Raw genomic sequence first — 23,344 nt, 5'->3', positions numbered from 1 at the left:
AATGATGATGCGCATACCCGCCATTTGTTCATCAAGATTGTTCGTCAACTGTGCGTGCAGCTCAATTTGAATATCTTTCAAAAAGAGCCTATAAACTGTAGCTAGATCTTTCGTCTGTCGTCAATATCTTTCGTCAACATCTTTTGTCCAGGACATTGGGTTCAATGGAAAGGTCTTTCAACCAAATTGGTCCAAAAAATTGCAGTGTGTGTATGCACCTTAACTTACAATTTACATATTGGAGCTGATTGGCTGGAGCATTATCACCTTGCACATAACGTTCTTTGGGGCAGATGTTCTAACCAGCGTTAAGTGATTAGCGGCCGGGGCGATGTAGTAACAGCCGCCCAGACGTTAAAGCGCCTCGGCTGCTCAGGGCTAGCAGTGTCCTATCCCCCACTGCGGGGACAATGCTAACCCTGCTGCTGGCTCTGGGCTGCGCTGGAGATCTCTCAATAAAAGCGAGATCTCGCGCATGTGCAGTGAACCCAGCTGGGCAGGCAGAGACAGCGCATCTGTGTGAACTGATACGCTGTCTCTAGGAGGGGGACATCCAGGGCCGGCGCCACCACTAGGCAATCTAGGCATTTGCCTAGGGCGCCGGCCACTGGAGGGCGGCATTTTGCCCCCCGTGCCGCGAGGGTACCTGTCCTGCGGCGCTGTGTATTTAAAGCTGGCGGCGGAGGCAGCGAGGGGTCCCTGCACTGCGGTCAATAAGAAATAACAAGCGCTATCCGCCAAGCTATGCGGAAGCGCTTCTGTTGTGAAAACACTGTCCGCACGCTGATTGGCTGAGATTCAGCCAATCAGCTTGCGCCGTGCGGCCAGTGTTTTCACAACAGAAGTGCTTCCGCATAGCCCGGCGGATAGCACTCGTTGACTGCAGGGACCCCTCTCTGCCACCGCCGCCAGCTTTAAATACACAGCGCCGCAGGACAGGTACCCCCCCCCCCTCCCCCGGCACCGGGGCGCCCCCACCCCGACTCCCCTGGGGCGCTCCGGCCCTGGGGACATCACGAAGGGGGAAGTTTACGCTCCCCCACTTTGGCAGACAAGATGTTAATACATCTTGTCGGCCTCCCCTCCTGCTTCGCCTCGTTAATGTGGTGAAGCAGAAAGTATTATAGCGGCGTGCTAAGCGCCGCTACAATACACCGGCCCCATTATGTGGAGAGATACCACTTCTCCATGCTTCATGATTGGAACTTTATACATAATTGTTAACAGCAAGGTGTACTGCCGACAGTATTAAAATGCTATTAGTAACAATGGGCCAAATATATTAAGCCGGAACAAGTGATAAAGTGGAGAGTGATAAAGTGACCAGCCAATCGGCCCCCAACTTGGCTTGGTCCTTTATCACTCTCCACTTTATCACTTGTTAAGGCTTAAACCTTTGAGTGCCAACATCTCTGTGAGAGTTGCGCTAAAAATGCCAGCGTCGCTCACATTTGTTATATAAGTTCAAACAAAAAAAAAAAAAAATTAGTAAAAAAAAAAAAAAAATTATATTTCCTATATAAAAAGGTAAACATTACAGGTCATTATGATGAATAAAAATGTTTGCTTGGTAATTTTCACACCTATTTTGACAAATTCACTTGGAACTCAAAGGATTAATACATTTGGCCCATTACATGTTGTATGTAGGCATTGGGGTGCCAGCATTCTGCGGTTATCAAAATCACTGCTGATATATTGTCGGCAAAATCACCGCTTCCCTCTACATGCAATCTACTTTATTGACGGTTTTAAGCAGATAATGACTATAGTGACAGAGTCGCAAGTGGCTTAGTCATTCAAAATAAAAAATGTGATCGATCAGGAGTACAACGTATCCAGTTTTCACCTGAAAGAATAAATAACTTGGGCAGAGTTTGAAAAACAATGATTTATTTGCACTGTACAGTTACATTGCCAAAACATGCTGGTTTTTACCACACAATAGAATAGTTAGGTCACAAATGGTGCCAAAATCTAGCTATTGAGCGTGGCAGATGACCAGGCGTTTTCAGGCATGTCATTAGTGTTAGGGTCACATGTGTGTATCAATATTGGGTATGTTTGGTGATGTTGGAGCAGCATTTATAGCCAGCATTATAATATTAATATTGCTATTGGTTTTATCATTTTCCCATGCGTAGTTTGGATAGAATGGCTGAACAAAGTACTCAAGGAACAGAGGACTTTGGGTATCACGTCACACATGATCTGATCTACTCCATTACTAGAACGCTGGCTGGTGTTTGTGTAGCACAACAGTCTGTTGATGCCTTCTGTGTCCACCACTCACTTTTCTCATCACGATGCGTTTGGTGCGAGGTCACTTGATCTATTTCCAGGGTTTTAGACTGATTCTGTGGCTCACACAGTACATGTCTGTTACTACTTAGCTTACAGTCGGACGTTCTCCTGTGATTTGTCCTCACACTGGACCTGGCCGAAACCAAGTCTTGCCCTGACGTTATCCATCACCGATGTGTATAGTAGTGGATGGACACAAGGGTTCAAAGCCACCAAGGCCCTGGTTATCTGGAAAGCAGAATGTATGTAGGAAGACCACTTGCAGTTTGGTTGTGGCTTCAGTCTGTTAAAGAGGTTGACGTTCCTCAGAATATGATAGGGCAGGAAGGAGATGGAGTAGAGTGCCACCACCACGCACACCATAGTGATCACCTTCCTTTTCTCCCTTGGCTCTAGCCCATGGCTTTTGCATACTGCCCGTGCAATGCCAATGTAAGACAGAAGGGTAATAACAAATGGGAGGCCACATCCAAAACCAGCAAGGAACAGGCTGTAGGGTAAGTATGCCTCCAGCTTGCTGTCTATTGCTGTTCCTATACACTCTGTGATGTTATGTTCCGTCTTCAATGTTGAGAATGCAAACACAGGGGCTGAAATGATGGCTACCACCACCCACACCACCACACTAGCCAGCTTAGCGTGCTTAGTCTCTACCCTGCCCCTGGCATAAAATGGGTACACTATGCCCAGGCAACGGTTGGCACTGATGCAAGTTATGAAGAAGATGCTTCCATAGAGGTTGCAGTTGAAAAGGAAGCGTTCGATTTTACACAGGCTGAGGCCGAAGATCCAGTTCTTCTTCATGACATAGTAGGCCACTAGGAGTGGCAGCGACAGTGCATACGCCAGGTCACTCACTGCCAAGTTCAGAGAGAAGATGATGCCAGCATGAGGGTTCCTAGATCCTCCCAGTAACCAGATGGCGAGCCCGTTTCCCAGCACAGCCACAAAGAATTCCACCCCATACACCGGAGCCAGGTAGTTAATTTGGAAATGCGAGAAGGAGGTGGCATTGCACATGATGCCTGCCATGTGGCAAGGTTTCGCTGGATTCGGGGTTGTGAGGAGTCCTGCATTCAGAGATACAACGTTAGTCCTGCATACAGCAACACATAGTCTACAATCTCTTATATATTTGGCTACATCTGTCACTCAAAGTGTGTGAGTGTGTGTATAACGCTGGGTGGAGCCTCTGACTCACATGACAGAGAACCAGCCCAGTGAGCCCACAGACAGTGCTAGACACCCTCTGCCTTCCCATGCTGCCCAGCACTGCTACTCCACAGCCACCAGGTGAGCGCCCCCCGCCGCAACCCCCCCCCCACACACGATTCGCGGCAAACCCCCCCTCCCGCGATTCGCGGCAAAACACCCCCCTCCCCCGCCTCCCACAATTCGAGGCAAAAACGCCCCCCCGTTTGACATGAGTTTTTGAAGATTTATTTTTTGAATGTTTTCATATTCATTCTCATGTGAAGTGCCACACTTATGTCAACATTTACATGTGTTGACCTTTCTATGTTGATTTTTTCTTGTGGCGATTCACGTCACATCCCCACCCCCCGCAACCCCCACTCCCGCGATTCACAACACACACACACCCCCCTGCGACACCCCCCCCACGATTCGCCGCAACCCCCGCGCCTGCAACCCCTCCCGCGATTTGCGGCAACCCACCCCCCGCGATTCACAGCAACCACCCCCCCACCCCCGCAATTTGCGGCACCCCCCGCGACCCCCCCCCCTCCCGTAATTCGTGGAAACCCCCTACGCGCCCCCCTCCCGCGATTCGCGGACACCCAAGTTGCAATACAGGCCATCTTTCATACAATTTTAACTATTTCTCATATACAAACGTTCACAAATTAAGGGGGCGCAGCCCCTTACGACGGTGTGAAGAGCGCCCGTAGGGCGTGATGAATCACCTAGTGGTATTATATGCAACATGGATATCGGTTTCATAATACATATACATAGAGCCACATATGTCCTGGCAGCCTCTGTGTAATAATGGCAGTGACCGATAGATAGATTATATATATATATATATATATATATATATATATATTTTTATTGATTGAAGGATCACTTGAAAAGACTAGGGATAACACCTAGCCCTATACCACAGTTCAAGGCTAAAAGTACTTTTGACCATCTACTAATGACACCTAAATTGAACATTTTTTTAGACTGATTAAAAAGAAGTCACGCCACGTTATGTTAACAAGAAACTGTTGCCCACTTATATTAAGAAAACAGACTTTGGCAGTATGTTCATTACATGATAATAATGAAATGACAGTTATTATGAACCAAACTGAATAGGTTTCAGAAGTTATGAGGCAAATGGACAATTGTACATGCTATATAAAACTCACTTATGATTGTATGATTGGGTATTAGAGATTGAGATTGATGCGGTTATGGAGATGGATCAAGCTAATGGGTGGGTAGATACTCCTACCACCTCCTTTTTGATACAGGATTAAAAAAAAAAAAAAAAAACATTTCTGTATTTCCTACTGAAGGTGCACACGAGCCTGGTCACCCCTCCTGGGATCCCAATTATTTTGTCTAAAGACTCACTGAGTCAACCGCTCTTTCAATTTGTGGATTTTTACCTACAGCCGGTAGTGCAAAATACTTCATATTTTTAAAATAGATACAACTGACTTTTTGATTAAGTTAAGAAAGTTTGGCCATCCCCCTCCTAATTGTGTTTTGGTTACCCTTGATGTCAGTATCCAATATACTAATATTTCCAACTCTGAGGGTATAGCAGCTGTGCTGGAGATGATCCACCCATCAAATTTATTAGCCTTCTGATTAAAATCATATTACATTAAAATACTTTTTGTTTAATAATGCATTCTATTTGCAATTAATGGGAACGGCCATGGGGTCAAATATGGCTCATCTTACGCCAACCTCTACATGTAAAATTGCAAAGGGAACATATATTAACAAACCAATTTTTTTTATCGCTTTTTACATTGTTTTTAATATGGACTGGGGGAGCAGACCCTTTTTTTTTTATTAATTTGTTGATCACTTCCTGGACTTATAAGATTTACATGTAAAAAGTGACCCTATAATGGATTTTTTAGACGTCACAATTCACATTACCGCTTCACAACGAAATTAATAAAAGCACTCGACTACTTATATTCTATGGAGACAAAATTCTGGGGCTACGACAGGACACTCATGCAGGTGCTAGGTTCCACTTGGTGACGCTGCATGACTGATGTCACCCACACAGTGGAATGATGGAGAGATATGACTAGCACCTTGATGGTGAGAATATGGGCAGGTAAACAGGTATTTGATTGCTTCTATGAAAGCCACCCATTAAAATGGGTGGAAATGCCCTATATGGAATTCCGGCCTCTGGCTGGTTAATAGCCCATGTTTGTGGCTTTAGGTGATTGGACAACTATAATGAGTTTGTGATGTTTATATGGGTGGTTGCCTCTATTAGACTCTCCTTGACCTTGCAAAACTTCAAACGGTCACTGGAAACTCACCTATTCGTTCTGTCTCCCTGTACTGTTCTATTGCATGTCCTCTGTATGGCGCTGCGACACGCACAGCCTTATAAATAAAATGTCAAAATAATAATTTAGATAGAGAAGTCCAGGGTGAAGGTGTAATCCCGACTTTCGGTCAGTCATCCAGCACCCAGAGTTCTCAGCCTGTAGTTAGCATACATTATTGGAGATCCTACTAGTGCCTGAGGCTTTTAAACTGAAATAAAGAGTAACACATATGACCAAATAAACGTTTACAACTTCTCCCAGACATTGAAAGGGAAGAGGAGGAGGGACTTAGCAGTGACAACAAGAACAGTTTTGTCACAGGGAGATCTCGGGGTAAATGTTATAATATTGTAACTTCCAAAATGGTCAACATCTGCGGAGTAGATTTTTCCACTCTGACTTTATAGCAGACATTCTTATTTTAAAGCCAGAACCAACCTGGGATTGGCTAATGGGAAAAGGGGCATCCTGTGCAGCCAGTCCCAAATGTCCAGCATGGGAAAATACTTGTAATTGGTTGGCTGTGTACAGAAGTCTTTGTGCACAGCTAGGTATAGTTGCTATGTTGGTGTATTTTCCTAATTGGACTAGAACAACTAAACAAAGGAAATAATATTTTATTTTGCATATATACAATGATGGATCAAGAAAGAAGAAATAATTAGTTTATCTATAACTAGTTAAAAGCCCGGCAAGATGACGACTTTGTCCCTATGTGCTCCTACCTATTATATCTGTGCTCAGAGCTTCCAATAGTGATGGCCATCGACCATCAATGTTTAAAAATCAACAATGGTTTATGGCCGATGTCGAATAGTTTTGGCATTGATGGGGGAGAACCAGATGCTTCTCCCCCATCGATGTCAAGCTTAAACAAATAGTTTTGTTTTTTTCCCTAAGGGGCCGGGACACAGAGCATAGCTCCGCCCCTGATACACATGAAGCCCCACCCCCATATTTTGATTGGCCTGGAGGCCCATCAAAGAAAATGGATGACCCATTAATATATAAAAACATCAATGGTCATCCATTGCATAGTAATGCACTATCGATGGCCAGTTGCACTTTTGCCATCGATCTGACACAGATCGCAGATCAGGGCAGGTAGCCTCTAAAAGGGGCAATGTACACCCTCCAGCTCTCTTTGGCGCGGTCTATACAGATGGAGCCGCTGTTATCATTCTTCCCAGTGCGCCAGCCGCTGGTATATTGGCTATCGTCTCACACACTCGCGCGGCCACTGCCAAGTATGGGGCACGCGAGGGTCTCCGATGTGCGTGTGCCCCATTGGCTGGCGATCAGTGCTATGGGAGCCACACAGATGAGAGCGGCTCCATCTGTATATTAAGAAGTAGATTTATTAAAGTGTGGGTCAATTGGAGCATGCTCAATCTCCTACAGTTCAAAGCTGGTATTCAAGTCTGGCATACCTCCCAACTCTGCATCCTGCTAAGGAGGGACATCAGCGCGTGACAAAGGCGCATGCCCGAAATTAGGGGGTGTGACCTAGCGTCGAGAGGCGTGGACTACAAGTTGCGGCATTCTGCGAGGCCACGCCCCCATTTTCAGCAGCTGTGATGGCATGGCTAGCCGCTATGTAAGCTGCTGGCCAGCCCCCAGCCCTTCCGCTTGCTTGAATAGATGCTGTGCGCAGGGAGGGGAGGCGGGCTCCCAACTGTCCACCACCATGGGACACTCCCGGCCTGGGTGGGACGCGGGAACGTCCCCAAAAACCAGGACGTTCCCGCAGTAACTGGGAGGTACGAGTCCGGTACTTTTAGGGAGTGTAAATGGCTGTGCAGCCCCCCCCCCCCCCCCCCAATTCCGCACCAGGGCGCCACCTCCTTACTCCTTCGTGAACTCCTCCACCTGCCCGTTTCCTGCCAGCTTCTGCCCACCTGTTCCCCTCCTCCTGTGTCACATTTGTGAATACTGAGGCGCACAGATAGGCCCAAAGCTGTATATGAACACTTTAGTCCTTTGTAAATGTCTTCCAGCACATAGAAACACCATCTAGTTAATGCTGTGTTTGGGCACTGCCAGTTCACTTCCGAAAACCTGGTTACTCAGCTACACAATGGCCAGTGTCATGTGACGGACACATTTTATTATGTCCAAAAGTTACTTCTGCAACTACAGGATTTCCCATGGCAAAGATACACACATACACACGCACACACACACGCACATACACACGCACACACACTGGCAAGGGAACAGACAGCACAGGAAAACCAGCCCAGCCGTCACTCCCTTTATACTTCCCTTCCTATACGTCTTCCTATTGAGCCGTATCATTACCTGCTATAAAAATGAACCTACACTGATCTCTGCCCTAACCCTAGGTCTGCAATATTTGGCATTGTGCGTGTTATATACAGTGACATCATAGCACCGTTGGTTTACATTATAAGTTCGGCGGTGAGGTCATAGTGCCAATTGAGAGTGTGAGATGTTATTTTGATGATATCATCTTAGTACAAATACTAGGGGGTACATTTACTAAAGTGTGAGTTTTTAGAAGTGTGAGATGTTGCCCATAGCAACCAATCAGGCTATCCGGTCAACAGGCACTAGGCCAACATTGACAGAAGGTCGACACAGGCAAAGGGTTTGACATGAATATGGTCAACACAGGAAAAGGTCAACACAAGTTCTTCATCATTTAATTTTTTTTTAAACTGACTTTTTCTTACTTCACGATCTAAGTGGGCATAGAGATAGATTATAATAATATGCCGATTGCAGCGAGGCACCGTGCCCAAAGCATGGCGAGCTATGTAAGGGGACGCAGTATGGTGTATGTCGACATATACACAAAAACGGGGGGGCTTGGGGGAGAAACACTTGTCAACCATGTTCATGTCGACATTTTGCCAATGTCAACCTAGTAGTAGTACGTTTATTTATAAGGCGCCGCAAAGTGTCCGCAGCGCCGTACATAACAAACAAAAAAACAAATGACAAGGTAACGTACAGGGTGTGTTGAAAAATACAGTATAAATAGGGGTATAGCTGGTAGAACTAAAATCAGCATCAGTTGTGAAGTAGGTGTGGAAATTGTCGAGGAGACTGAAGATGAAGTAGAGGAAGGGAAGAACAGGACAGGAGGACAGGGGCCAGATTCTCTAAGCTTCAAGAGTGATAAAACAGCCAGCCAATCAGCTCCTACCTGTCATGTAACAGGCTGTGTTTGAAAAATGTGCGGGAGAGGAAGATGAGCCTAGCAGCAGCGTTAAGAATGGATTGGAGAGGTGCGAGGCGGGTGAGAGGTAGCCCAGAGAGAAGGATGTTGCAGTAGTCAAGGCGGGAGATGACGAGAGTGAATGAGAATTTTGGTCGCGTCAGTGGAGAGGAATGGTCTGATGCGTGAGAGGTTGCGTAGGTGATGTTGACCAGTGTATGTAGTGTATGTTGACCATTCTTAGGTGTCAATCTACTCACTGTCGACCATCAGTGGTCGACCTAGTCACTGTCGACCATCTATACATTGAAAACCAATTAGATTCTACTTGTCATTCATATAGCACATTCTAGAGAATAATAGCTACAATCTGATTGGTTACTATAGACAACTTCCAAAATCTCACACTTTATTAAATTTACTCCTAGGAGTTTAATACGGACATCATTGTAGCAGTTATGAACTTAACCCTTTGAGGGCCAACATTGCTGTGAGAGATCCTCAAAATAGCCTCTAAAAATGCCAGCGCCGCTCACAGCGTCTGTTCTTTTTTTTGGGGAAATGGGATCATTGGACAGACAAGTATAAGGTCTACAAGCATTAGGTCGACATGCATGACGGTCGACATGGGGTTAGGTTGACACAGCATCAGGTCAACATGGTGTTTTTTAACACCCCCCCCCCACACACACACAGTCGACATGGGCACTAAAACAATGGCACTCAAAGGGTTAATGCTGTGGTCATAGTACCAGTTAGTGATGCTGTCACAGCAGGAGTTATGAGTTTAGTGCTTACATCCTAGTATAGATTACATTTAGTGATGGATGTAGTAATTACTGTATGTGACTCATGATGATGTCAGTGGTAGTTATAGGTTTAATTACAATATATAGTAATAGTAGGAGTTATATTTGTAATGATGATGTCATAGTGTTAGTGATAAGTTTATTGGTGATATATCAATCATGAGTTACTGTATGAAAGGGATACAGGCTATCAATATATAAGACCACCCATAGTCCTGGGCTCTATCCTAAGACACTTACGGCAGGCAATGGCATGAATGTAGCAGTTCTAGGTAATGGGAGCTGGCAGCTGCCGTTGGTTTAGTCTTACAACAGCCATAGCAGGCTTCTCATGCTGTGTGTTTGCTTAGCATATCCAACAGGTCAGAACCAGAATTGCCAACCGTTCTGGAATGGCCGGGAGGCTTCCGAAAATCAGGTCCCCCTCCAGCCCCCACCCCCCCGGATCCCCCCAGTGTCAGCATTTCAATACCACGATTTGTGGCTTTTCCGGAAGGAGGCAGGGCTAAAATGATACAATCTATGAGATCAGGCCCCACCACCACCCGAAGTGCTGCGGATAGTCCCCTCTCTGGGGCTTCTCCCAGAGGAGGAGACTCTACAAGTAGGTAAGCCTGGTCAGAACAATATCTAGGCTACTTCCATCACTAGATCTGAAAAAACAAAATTTAAGCAGCGCTTTCACACAATAATTGCAAGTGTATGCATCAATCTAATCGTAAAAAATGTAATAAAACAATACACATAAAAATACAGTAATAAAAACAGTAGAATTAATAGGACCACTAATTTGAGTATAGTCACCACCGATGTTGGAAAACCTGCATTGATCTTGACAGCAAATGTCCAATGAAATATAGAGGGAGTCCGTCCATACGTTTGTATATCACCTGTGGATGCTTGGTTGATAACCCGTTGGCAAAAGTTGGTATAGCCAGCCCGGGAAACCTTGTTTGTATACGCAATCCGATTACAGGAATGGTTGGTCGGTCTGCAACCTCACTGGTCAGAATTGAGGACAGGAACAGATGATTAAGCACCTTGACAAAGCTGTGGGTTAGCACAGCGAAACGCGTTGGTGCGTTTGGACCACCCTCCTGAGAAGAGTCACTTTGCCTCCCTTTACAAAATCGTCATTTGACTTCCTGCTTAATCATCTGATCCTGTTCTTGTCCTCAATTCTGACCAGTGAGGTTGCAGACCGACCAACCATTCCTGTAATCGGATTGCGTATACAAACAAGGTTTCCCGGGCTGGCTATACCAACTTTTGCCAACGGGTTATCAACCAAGCATCCACAGGTGATATACAAACGTATGGACGGACTCCCTCTATATTTCATTGGACATTTGCTGTCAAGATCAATGCAGGTTTTCCAACATCGGTGGTGACTATACTCAAATTAGTGGTCCTATTAATTTTACTGTTTTTATTACTGTATTTTTATGTGTATTGTTTTATTAAATTTTTTACGATTAGATTGATGCATACACTTGCAATTATTGTGTGAAAGCGCTGCTTAAATCTTGTTTTTTCTGTTTTTCTGTATACTTGGGGAACTGACCACCCCCATAAGCAGCAGCTGACTAAGACAACCACTCATATATAAGCGCTCTAAATATTAACCTAGGTTAATTATTTGTATCACTAGATCTGCACTTGTGACAGGAAGATGGCGTGCAGCATTAAGCCGCTCATTAACCAGCGAACGATCGCTGCTTAACAAGCTGTATTCAACCACTCTGCTCTCAACTGTCATTTTTCAAACACATTGGTTTCTATCAGCAATATCTCATCTTCAGTAGAACTCCTACCTTTGTAAATTTACACCAGAGCCTCTATGGAGGATTAGGGATGTGCGGGCTCGGATTTCCGAGATTCCGAGCCCGCACGAACGTCATCAATCCGAGCCCGGTATGAGCGGCGCTCGGAGCTTCCCGTCTGACTCGGATCCGGTCGCGCGGGCAAAACGTCATTGCCCAGCACCGGATTCACACAATGCTTTAAATATATATCGCCGGGTGCGCGCTCCCGTTTTTACCCCTGTAGTGATCGCTGGTCGCAGGAACATGCTCCTGCGACCAGCTGATTAACACTGCCGGGCTCCCCCGGCAGTTTCTTTTTCATCAGCGACCATCTCTGGTCGCTGATGAAAAGGAGAAACTGAGCAATATATTGCTCAGCGATATATGGCTGAGCAATATATCTCCCCCGTGTGTACGGGGCTTAACTGTGTACTTGTAGTACTACTATCTCCTCTGTGCTGGGGCCTACCTCTGGTGCTGTGCTGTATATAATATAATATTATATATATAGTCCACAGGCGATGCTAGTGCCTGCACTGAATAGAGGCTGCCAGTACCTACTCAGTCCACTGGTGCCACTGACAGTGCTACTGCCTACCTACCTAGTAGTACCTAGGCTATAATATTTAATTCATACATTATACCTGTCCTGCAGTGCTGTAATAAATTCCAGGCTGCTGGTGCCCTGCCAACCAATACCTACTGCAATATAATTATAATATCATTCTGCTGGTGCCTAGTACTGCCGTATCTACCTGTCTGGTGCCTAGTACTGGCGGATCTACCCGTCTGGTGCCTAGTACTGCCGTATCTCATTCTCTATATATACTACCTGTCTGCTGCTGCAGTGCCACTCCTAGATGAGCCACACACTTGTGTGGCTTAGCATAGTTATCCAGCTACCTCGGTGCAACCTTTTGCCCTAAAAACAATATTGTGAGGTGCTCAGAATAGACTGAAAATGAGTGGAAATTAATGTTATTGAGGTTAATAATAGCGTAGCAGAAAAAAAAAAACATATTCTGAAAACCCCCAAAATTCTGTGATTTTAGCAGTTTTTATGCTTTAAAAAAAAAAAAAAAAATCGAACGTTTAGGGGGTGTTTTAGAACCCAAACCCTGAAGGTAATCAGAACCCAAAACGCGAAAAGTGGCCGGTGCACATCCCTATGGAGGATAGTTGTTGGTCTCTAGAAAGGTCCTGTGGTAGGATGCATCTAGCATCACATCCCACCTCTCTCTGCATGCATAGGACAGCTCCTGCGGTAAGAGTTGTCCTATGGGTCCGGGACAAACATCCAGACACACAGTCACACCTCATTAAATCGAGCCTTCATACTGTGTACACATCTAATTGCACAGTAGCACTTCTCTAGATCTCTATGTGGAGCCATTCTTGCCCTGTGTATTTTGGTAGCTGTACATTGCCACTTACTTATGTCTTTGATGCATGTGATGCTGGGTAGGCCCTGGGCGACTTCCACAGCCACTGATATGGATAACTGCATCGGCGGTGCCATCCGAGAACAATATTGCCTTTACACACTGTGCGAAATCTTTCACCATATCGATCAGTGACATCACATGACCACACCTCCCAACTTTCATTCCTTTGGAGGAGGGACACCCACATGCGAGCCGAAGGCACACCGAAAATGTCAGGGGTGCCCTGTTTTTGCAGCTGCGGGGGCATGCCCAGCAGCTCAGTGAAGTGCTGGCTATGCCCCTAGCCCCTCCGGCTGCAGGAATAGATGCTGTGTGCATGCACACAGTGTCTATTCAGGGTGACTCCCAACTGCACCCCCCTCCTTTACCCGCTGTGGGACACTTTCGGCCCCGGGAGGGACGCGGGAACATCCCAAAAAAAGGGGGACAGTTGGGAGGTATGCATGCCCCCCAACGGTCCATAAATTTATTCAATATTAGCAGATTGAGCTGCATGTACAGACAACCGGGGGAGGGGGGGGGTCGTTAATGACCAGCGGCGTCACGCATCGATGAGGCAGGGTTGCCTATCTGACCCTCTACTTTAGGGAGAAAATGCTCTGTATCTGGACTTCCCTGGTAATGTATGATTGCCATCACCTGTGGTGAAACACCTTTCTCATCAATAACCCAGGTGATGGCAATCCTACATAACCAGGGAAGTCCAGCAACAGAGCATTTTCTCCCGCATGGAGGCAATCGTGCGATAACAATAATGACTGATCTGCAACTTTAATAAACTAGAGCAAAGAGACACACAGCACCTACTAATATATTCAGTAACGTGCCAATTTGCACTAATTATTATCCCATTCATTACCAGATTTTTGCCCCACTAGATAGATTGGACAGATAAAGCTTTCACCCTGATTTTGTGTGCCACTAAATAGGTTACCTAATGCTTCCTCTTCTCACCGCACGTCATTACTTAACAACACTGATTGCAGACAGTTAAACACATTTGCAAAACTCTCCCCCCACCCTTACACACACACACACACACACACACACACACACACACACACACACACTTACTGTTCTGCAGGTCAGTCCTGCCCAGGTCCAGAACCTGCACACTGTGTTCTAGGAGTTGTGGTTTCCCTGCCTCTAGACACTTCCTCACTGGTGAATGCTGCAGATCTCACTCTGTGTTCCTCCACCTCTTGTGTTTGTCAGTGTGATTTCTGTCCACCCCCCAGCACATGTTCACATCTGTCCTCCCCCCTTTATATTCCTGCCTGAGGCGCACAAGTGCCATCTCCTGCCTGGCAGAAATAAGCACAAGGACTACAAATAAGTACTGGTGGAAAAGGAAGCGTTACCGAGACACTGGTGTGTGTGCCACCTCGCAGGGAGCCCGGGGACATCAAGGGCACACAAAGATACTTTTCATGAGTGATGACAAAAACACTTTTATAGTATGTTCACTTATCATTACAGTCACAGCAACATGATACTAAACAAAACTGCTTATGGAATAGACATTGCAATAACAGTGTGATGACACTAAGGTCCCGATTCAGATCGGCAAGCTAGGCAGCGTATATTCGCAGGCTGAAAATCGCAGCAGTGTAGGCATTAGCATACAGGCATGAATTAGGACCAGACTCCCACAGCATTCTCTAGTAAGTGATACCATTAGCCAGTGCTGGATAGTATTGCGGGAGGGTAGACAAGTCTGAGATAAAGTGGATAGAGTTAAAGTACCAACTAATCTGATCCTAACTGTCACTAAAACAGCATGGAGCATTGCAGTTAGGAGCTGATTGGATGGTACTTTATCTCTCTCCACTTTATCATACCTCCCAACATTAGCACTGATTTTCCTCCCAAGTGTCCTGATTCTTGCGGGACTGTTACTTGTTTTTTTTTGGGATGTTCCACATCCCACCCGGGGCACAAGCATTACATAGGATATTTCACGGTTCACATCAGTCCCTGACTATGTGGAGTACACAATGTATCGTCCCTACCAAATATAGACATACTTGCCGACTTTTTAAAACTCATCTCTGGAAGAAGCCCGGAGAGGAGTGAAAGGGGGGCGTGATGAGGCTACATTTGGGGGCGCGGAGCAAAGCCGACATCACCAAGCCCCGCCCCCACAACAGGCAGCCGCATTAATTTGCGGGTCTGTGGATGGAGGAGGGGCTAAAATTATGCAAAATTACAGGATTCGCTTCATTTTAGCCCCGCCCCCTCCCTGCGGACCTGCGAAATTTGGCATTTTATACCGCGGGGAAGGGGGGAGCAGGTGCTCCAGCAATAATGCGGGAGACTTGCCCACCCTCTCGGGGAGAATGGGGCCGGGAGGGAGATCCGATTTGCAGGACTCTCCCCGTCATTCCGGGAGGGTACGCAAGTATGAGTATAGAGGTAATATTATCTAGGATTGTAATAGTGCTGGGTCATGTGTTAATTACACAATCTAGCAGCTACACATAATCAGACACTTGGATGCATGATTATATACATTCCAGCACCATAAGGGATGCAACAATTGTAATAAAGCGCAACGCATTATGCTGCCCTATATAAGAAACGCTTTATAAATAATAATGTCGGAAACAGTTGTGGTAATGCACTTCCTGAGTGTGTCTTTGTGGCTATTGTGTGCTAGATTGTTACACACACAGCGACATGGACAAGAGACACTACACAGAATAGGTTTAATCACTGAGGGACTAAATTCCTCACATACTTCTCCCCCTATAGACCCCTTCCCCCAGCATGCAGTGTTTACACATCGGCCAATCTCCACCTTACAGCAGCTGCTTACTACAAACCAGATGGGCAGAGATAGCGGAGCTGTAAAGTAAAGTTAACAGAGGGTGCAAACAGGGCCATCTTAACAGCAGGGGGAAGGGGGAAAGGCTGGCCACCCTAGCTACTAATAATGGGGTGTGCTACCTAACTGAGGGCCGTATTCTAGTTCACTCTCTGACAAAATCCTTAGATGGAAAAAAACATGTGCACTGCAGTTGGGGCAGATGTTACTTGTGCAGAGAGAATTAGATTTGGGTGGGGTTTTACTTCAAAGTGAGATCCATATAGCAGTGTAAAAATAAAGCAGCCAGTATTTACCCTGCACAGAAACAAAATAACTCACCCAAATCTAAATTCTCTCTGCACATTTTGCATCTGCCCCCCTGCAGTGCACATGGTTTTGTCCATCTAAGAAGGATTTTGTCAGAAAGAGTGAACTAGAATAAGGCCCTGAGACTTAGTATTACAACATAGGAACAGAGTAGAAGGTGCACCATACACCATTTACATTTTTATATGTAATATATGAGGTATATATAAAAAAAACAAATGATGTAATGTTAAATGGTGGTACCCCAAAGTGGCCCAGAGAGCAATCCAGGATGCCCCACACCCCAAAAGCTCACCCCACATCTTACTTGCTATATAATAAGGATCTTACCTGTAGTTTGGCTATACCATTGTGCAGTCTTCAAATGCTAGGTCCCTACTTTAAAAACATCAGGACAGGTGGGAGGGGTGCTAATCTAAATTGAAGGAGTCTCTGGCCTTCAGGTGTGTATGTCTACACATTATATTAAGGGTAGGGGCTGGACTGCACACCCTAGCTCTGAGCTGGCCAAACCGGTCCTCAAAATCTACCAACGGTCCACTTTCTCCAAATCACCGAGCTGGTGCACAGCTGTAGTCATTACTAACTGTCACATTTCCCGTATCATCTAGCAGTGCACAGCTGCAGTCATTACTAACTGTCACATTTCCTATATCACCTAGCAGTGCACAGTGCAGTCATTACTAACTGTCACATTTCCCAGATCACCTAGCAGTGCACAGCTGCAGTCATTACTAACTGTCACATTTCCTATATCACCTAGCAGTGCACAGTGCAGTCATTACTAACTGTCACATTTCCCAGATCACCTAGCTGGTGCACAGTGCAGTCATTACAGGTCGAGTATCCCGTATCCGAATATCCGTTATCCGAATTATTCCGAAATACGGACATTCCAGAAAGTGAAAAAAAAAATTTTTTTTGCTAGAAACTCACTGGGGACATTTGTAACAGCATCACTGGGGACATGATATGTAACTGGCACTATATATGTGCAAGACAATGATTGCTTGGCATTCAAATTCAGTGCTGAGATAGTACACACATTTTGTTTCACGTTTTGAAACCTTGTTTTTTGAACAATTAAAATATATTTGTGTGTATTTTATGTGGTAATAAAATATATTTGTGTGTATATTATGTGTTTATACAGCATAAATGCAAGATACTTCAAAATACATCATTGAAATATTAAAATATTCCGAAATACGGAATAATCCGTTATCCAAAATTCTCCTGGTCCCGAGCATTTTGGATACGGGATACTCAACCTGTACTAACTGTCATATTTCCCAGATCACCTAGCAGTGCACAGCTGCAGTCATTACTAACTGTCACATTTCCCATATCACCTAGCAGTGATTTAGATTAGATTAGATACGTCTTTATTGTCATCACCACAATTAGGGCGACAAAATTCAGTTTAGCATCTATCCAAATACATACATATAATAAAATACAAAAATGATCCACAGACAATTTACCATAAAACTTAAGTCCCAGTTACCCTCCCCCCATGACCCAAACTAGCATTTAATTCTAAAATGGCCCTAGGAAAAAAACTATTCTTCATCCTACTGGTCCTATTACTTAGGCAACTAAACCGTCTACCCGAAGGCAGTAATACAAACAACCCATTAGCCGGGTGGGTACCATCTTTTAAGATATTATGCGCCCTACGCAGACAACGCTTCCGCTGAATGTCATCAGCAGAAAGGAGAGTAGTACCCATTATCCGTTGGGCCAGTTTAATTACCTCTAGATTGACTTCCGTTCTATTGACTTAATACTATGATATCTCACTCCTTTTTTTCTTTTAACACTTACACTCTGATACTCCACTTTCTATTTTTATTTGTGTGGTGCCCTGGGGTGGTCTGAATGGGGCGGTTTCGGGGTGCCCTGCAGCCCTGAGGTGAACCCCAATAATGTTGGGGACCTGTTCGATGAGGTCACCTTGACGAGTGGTGGGCAGGCTCATACTATTGGCCAATACCATGCCAAGAACTTCATATATTACATATAAAAATGTAAATGGTGTATGGTGAACCTTCTACTCTGTTCCCATCTTAACAGCATTATGGGCCCCCGGGCAAAGCAGTTCAGGGGGCCCATAATGCTGTTATACAATAACTCAACAAAAAAATGTCAATGTCAGTGACCTACAACAAAACCAGTGTTTAAACGTAAATACAAAAATGTTGTACATCTGAGATATATGCACATAAATGTTTGAAGATGACTAACACACCATGTCAGCCCACCACCTCACTGCACCTATTTGTACTATGTCACTCTCCTCCTAAAGTCTTAAACAAGCATCCTGAAATGAACCCTGAGGACTTGAGGAGAGGAGCTGCTTGTGTCATGAGCTGGAAACGGTAATGGCAACCACTAGTTTCTTTTGTTTAAGACTATAAATATAACTTTTATCTCTGTGTAATGCTGCCCATCAGTGGCGTAACTATAGCACCGCAGCCCCCGCGGTTGCGGGGGGGCTGTGCATATGGGGGCGCCGGGGGGGCTGCGGTACTATAGTAATCCCCCCGACCCCACCCCCCACATGCTTACCTGTCCGCGCGTCCCGGCTCCCCTCCTGGCTTCAATCAATGCTATGGAGACGGACCACGATAAAATGGCCGCCCCATAAAGCAGACTGTTCTCTGAAACTGTCTGCGGTATGGGGGCGGCCATTTTATCGTGGTCCGTCTGCATAGAATTTATTGAAGCCAGGAGGGGAGCCGGGACGCGCGGAAAGGTAAGCATGCGGCAATGGGGGGAGGGGGCACGGGGGGCCGGACGGATGGGCGGGGAGGGGGGGGCACCCCCCATTAACGGCGGGGGGGGCACCCTAAACAAAGCTACGCCGCTGCTGCCCATACACTTATGCGATCAGATGCCATGCGACATCGCAAATGCGATGTCTCATGGCATCTGATCGCATCAAGTGGTGCCCAGTGCAGCACCCGATGTCGCATGCCATCCTGCGATGGACATCGGGTGCTGGAAGAGGGGTGGTGTGGGGCTGTGTAGGCGGGACTGGAGCTTGTCAGCAGCGGGACTTGTCAGCAGCGGCAGTGACTTTGAAACACGGGACGGCCCTCTGATTGGCTGAGAGAGCTCTCTCTCAGCGGCTTCAGCCAATCCGAGGGGCGGCCTCAGCCAATCAGAGGCCGTCCAGTGTTTCAGTCATCTGCGGCCGAATCCCGCCGCCTGAAAGCTCCACCGCTCCGGTCCCTGCTACACAGCTGCCATGCCTCCCCAGCCAGGTACCGGCTCCCTGCCTGCGCTCCGGTCCCCATCCCGGCCCCGCTCCCCGAACCCGCCGCTGATTGCATTCGGGCAGTCGCATGTGGTTAAAAACCACATGCGATTGCTCATGCAATTTGATAAATATTATGTGCAGCTCATAATACTTATCGATGCGACATTCGACGGCGTGCCTGCGTATCGCGTCGAATGTCAGCTTAAAAATGCATGCAATCATTCGATTTATCGGCCAGATGTGGCTGAAATCGAATGATTGCATGCGATATCTCACATATGTATGTGCAGCATAACTCTTCTTTACAGTTTTAGATCATATAAAAATTATTGGTACTTATGTAATATCTGGGCTCCCGTTTTTCTTATGAGACCGCGTCCCCTCGCGGGGCTCGCTACGCTCGCCACGCTTCGGGCACGGTGGCTCGCTGCACTCGCCACACTATATAAAATCATCTCCATGCGTAGTTGGATAGTAGGGGTATGAAAAAATGGGGTTCATTTAACATGGGAGCCCAGATAATACATAAGTACCAAATTATTTTATAGTATAAATGTTTAGGGAAAGAGTTAGTGTTTCATACTTGGCAGTCTCAAATGACAACTACACTGCCATGGCAGCCAGGCAGTGTAGTTGTCCTGCTCTCTCACTGCGGAGAGCAGGAGGCCAGACACAGGGACTAACTGGGGTGGGCTGCCTTCCGCTGACCACTGCCGACTGACTTGCCCAGTGGAGACAAACAGGGACTACACTGAGGGCCTGCTGCAGCCAGAGCTGGCCCTAACCAATTTGATGCCCTAGGCAAGATTTTGGCTGTTGCCCCTAGTCCTGCCGCATGTTCTGCTACTGACTGTAACCGTGTTGACTTTCAGCCTAGGGTAAACTGTTTGTCTTCTATGTATATATGTGTGTCATATAGCTGTATAGTGTGTTAATCAGAATTTAGACTCCCATTGTGTTACAGGAGAAGCCAGACAATAGAGTTACTTGATGTAAACAAGTACAGGTTTACTGAGCTCAAGTACTGTAGAATCTTGTCAGAGTCCAAATATACTAAAGGCCCCCATACATTAGGCCGACTTGTCCTTAGGACAAGTCGGACCCAATTCTCCTGTGAGCCGCCCGGCAGCTCCTCGGTAGGCTCACATACAATTTGTCACTTGATGTGCCAAATTTACATGTGATAAATCGCTTGCGATTTACCACATGTAACGGGGAGCTGCGGGCGGTGAGGAGCAGGGGGCAGGCGGTGAGGGGCAGGGGGGGCGCCGGTGATCCTGGGGCGCAGGGAGCCGTGTAAGAAGCCACTGCCGTCAGCGGGAGCAGTGGAGGCAGCGCAGAGTACCAGGGAGCGGCGGGACTCGGGAGCAGCAGAACACTTAAAAAAAAAAAAAAGCCCATACAAATGCATAGGAAGCCATTAATTGGCCGAGACCTCTCTCAGCCAATTAGCAATTGGCTGAGAGAGGTCTCAGCCAATCAATGGCTTCCTATGCGTTTGTATGTCATTTTTTTTTTTTTTAAGTGTTCTGGGTACTTGTGTATTTTGGCGGCGCCCGTCGTGGGCATCGTGTGCCTTAACTTTAAGGCACAGGACGCGACGCGATGGACGCGATTTCTCCATAGGCTTCAATGTTAAAATATTTTTAACATTGAACCCGATGGAGAAATCGGGTCCATCGCGTCGCGTCCTGTGCCTTAAAGTTAAGGCACACGACGCGACCGACACGATTTCTCCATAGGCTTCAATGTTAAAATATTTTTAACATTGAAATACTGTCGGTCGCGTCGGACTTGTGCCATTATAATGGCACAAGATCAAATGTAGTTGATAAAGTCCATTTCTCATTGTATATGGTCCCGTCATGTCCAAATAAAAATGCCCCCCATTGTTAGCGGCACCCCAGTATTGACGCCAACCCGAAGCGTGGCGAGCGTAGCGAGCCCGCGAGGGGCGGCGGTACGCGTCCTACGACCTTTTCATACCCCTACTATCCACGTCGGCGTGGAGTTGAGAATAGAATAGTGTGGCGAGCGCAGCGAGCCACCGAGCCCGAAGCGTGGCGAGCGCAGCGAGCCCCGCGAGGGGACGCGGATACCTTCACAGGTAAACGCGTCCCTTCGCGGGCTTCACAGGTGTCCGCGTCGCCATGGACACCTGTGAAGCCCGCGAGGGGACGCGTATAGCTGTGAAGGTATCCGCGTCCGCTCGCCACGCTTCGGGCTCGGTGGCTCGCTGCGCTCGCCACACTATTCTATTCTCAACTCCACGCCGACGTGGATAGTAGGGGTATGAAAAGGTCGGAGGACGCGCACCGCCGCCCCTCGCGGGCTCGCTGCGCTCGCCACGCTTCGGGTTGACGTCAATACTGGGGTGCCGCTCACAATGGGGGGTCGGTTATATTTGGACATGACGGGGACATATACAATGAAAAATGGGCCATATTGGCCCATTTCCCATTTTATTACATGTAAAATGGACTTTATCAAGTCCATCTTATCTTGTGCCATTATAATGGCACAAGACCGACGCGACCGACACGATTTCAATGTTAAAATATTTTAACATTGAAGCCTATGGAGAAATCGGGTCCATCGCGTCGGTCGCGTCGTGTGCCATGTTAATGCACACGACGCGACTCGATGGACGCGATGGACCCGATTTTTCACACACGATGGACGCGATCCTCATCGTGGGCGCCGCCAAAATACACAAGTACCGTGTTCTGCTCCCGTCGCCACTCGCGCTGCCTGGCAGCGTCTTCTACTGCCCGGCCCGGCTCCCTGGTACTCTGCGCTGCCCCCACTGCTCCCGCTGATGGCAGCTTCTTCTCCTCCTCTGCCGGGCTCCCTGCGCCGCTCCCCTGATCGCTCCGGCCGGCTCGGGTAGGTCCCCCCCGCCAGCTGCAGTCCCCGCACGGCTCCGGGCAGCACATAAGATTTAGAAAATCTTATGTGCAGCCCGTCCGACCTGCCGACTCTGATCCGATGCGCATTGGGCCGCGCATCGGGCGGAGGGCATGTCTCCATATGCGATTTGGGCCGATTTTACGGCCCGAATCATCCGAATCGGGCAAAATCGTGCCCAAATTACATAGTGTATGGGGGCCTTAAAGCATTTGACAAGATTCACCACAAGTATACAGACATAAAGGAATATTTGACCTAAATTAGAATTCTATGCAACAATGGGTTTCTCAATATGCATTCATTAATTAAGGTCTCCAAATAAATGTATATGTGGATATGATCCCTTGACCACCGCCCAGAATTCTAGTTTAAATACAGGGTCCCTGCAGACTGATTTGAGCTTCCATTGGACCTAAGGTTGAGGACAGGGTGCTTGTGACTGACCACAGATCCAGGATTACACAGTGAGAGGAGGCTCCCTGGAAATACACCCTATTTTTGGACTCTTGTAACTGCCTTTGAGGAATGTGGTATACGTATAATTTCTTGTTTGTTAATGATTTTTTAAATAAATGATTGTTAAACTGTATTGAGGTGTCCCTGATTCTCACTATACTTCCGATACAATAGTTCCACTGGGAACACTGACCCACCACTCCTTACCCAGCACCGCATTTTGGTGCCATATGGCAGCAAGATCATTGGTGTCCCCACCCCTCATATTCTTAATAAGGATAGTGCACTCCAAAGGCTTGTGTCCCCAAAAAAAGAGTAGGTTCCTTCCGGGAAAGGGTGTAGCCACACAATAGTAACGTCAATTAAGATGTCACAGTGCAACCTTTTTCATATTATTTCACTTGATACTGCCCCTTATTCATGTTACATCACTCAGTAGTGTCCACTATTCACATTACACTGCACTCTGTTGGTGACTATTCACATTACAG

General features: G+C 46.6%; 1 protein-coding gene across 2 annotated transcripts; it reads right to left on the bottom strand.

Moving 5' to 3' along the window:
• Positions 1–1,870: 1,870 nt before the first annotated feature.
• Positions 1,871–16,644, bottom strand: P2RY11 (purinergic receptor P2Y11). 2 transcript variants are annotated; one of them, XM_083185069.1, is made up of 2 exons: positions 16,553–16,644; positions 1,871–3,374 (listed from the first exon to the last, which is right to left on the bottom strand). In XM_083185069.1, the coding sequence occupies exon 2, from the start codon at positions 3,334–3,336 to the stop codon at positions 2,395–2,397; it is 942 nt and encodes a 313-aa protein (XP_083041195.1). In that variant the 5' UTR covers positions 3,337–3,374; positions 16,553–16,644; the 3' UTR covers positions 1,871–2,394. The 2 variants fall into 2 exon arrangements, with proteins under 2 accessions (XP_083041195.1, XP_083041194.1); XM_083185068.1 differs by lacking the exon at positions 16,553–16,644 and adding an exon at positions 14,161–14,312.
• Between the last annotated feature and the right edge of the window lie 6,700 nt (positions 16,645–23,344).

Source organism: Crinia signifera, chromosome 4, assembly GCF_055691185.1.
Source record: "Crinia signifera chromosome 4, ASM5569118v1, whole genome shotgun sequence".
Taxonomy (NCBI): domain Eukaryota; kingdom Metazoa; phylum Chordata; class Amphibia; order Anura; family Myobatrachidae; genus Crinia; species Crinia signifera.
This window is presented reverse-complemented; position numbering and strand designations above follow the sequence as displayed.

Excerpts from the sequence above, each read along its gene's own strand:
- P2RY11 (XM_083185069.1), bottom strand. The coding sequence starts at position 3,336 with ATGGCAGGCATCATGTGCAATGCCACCTCCTTCTCGCATTTCCAAATT.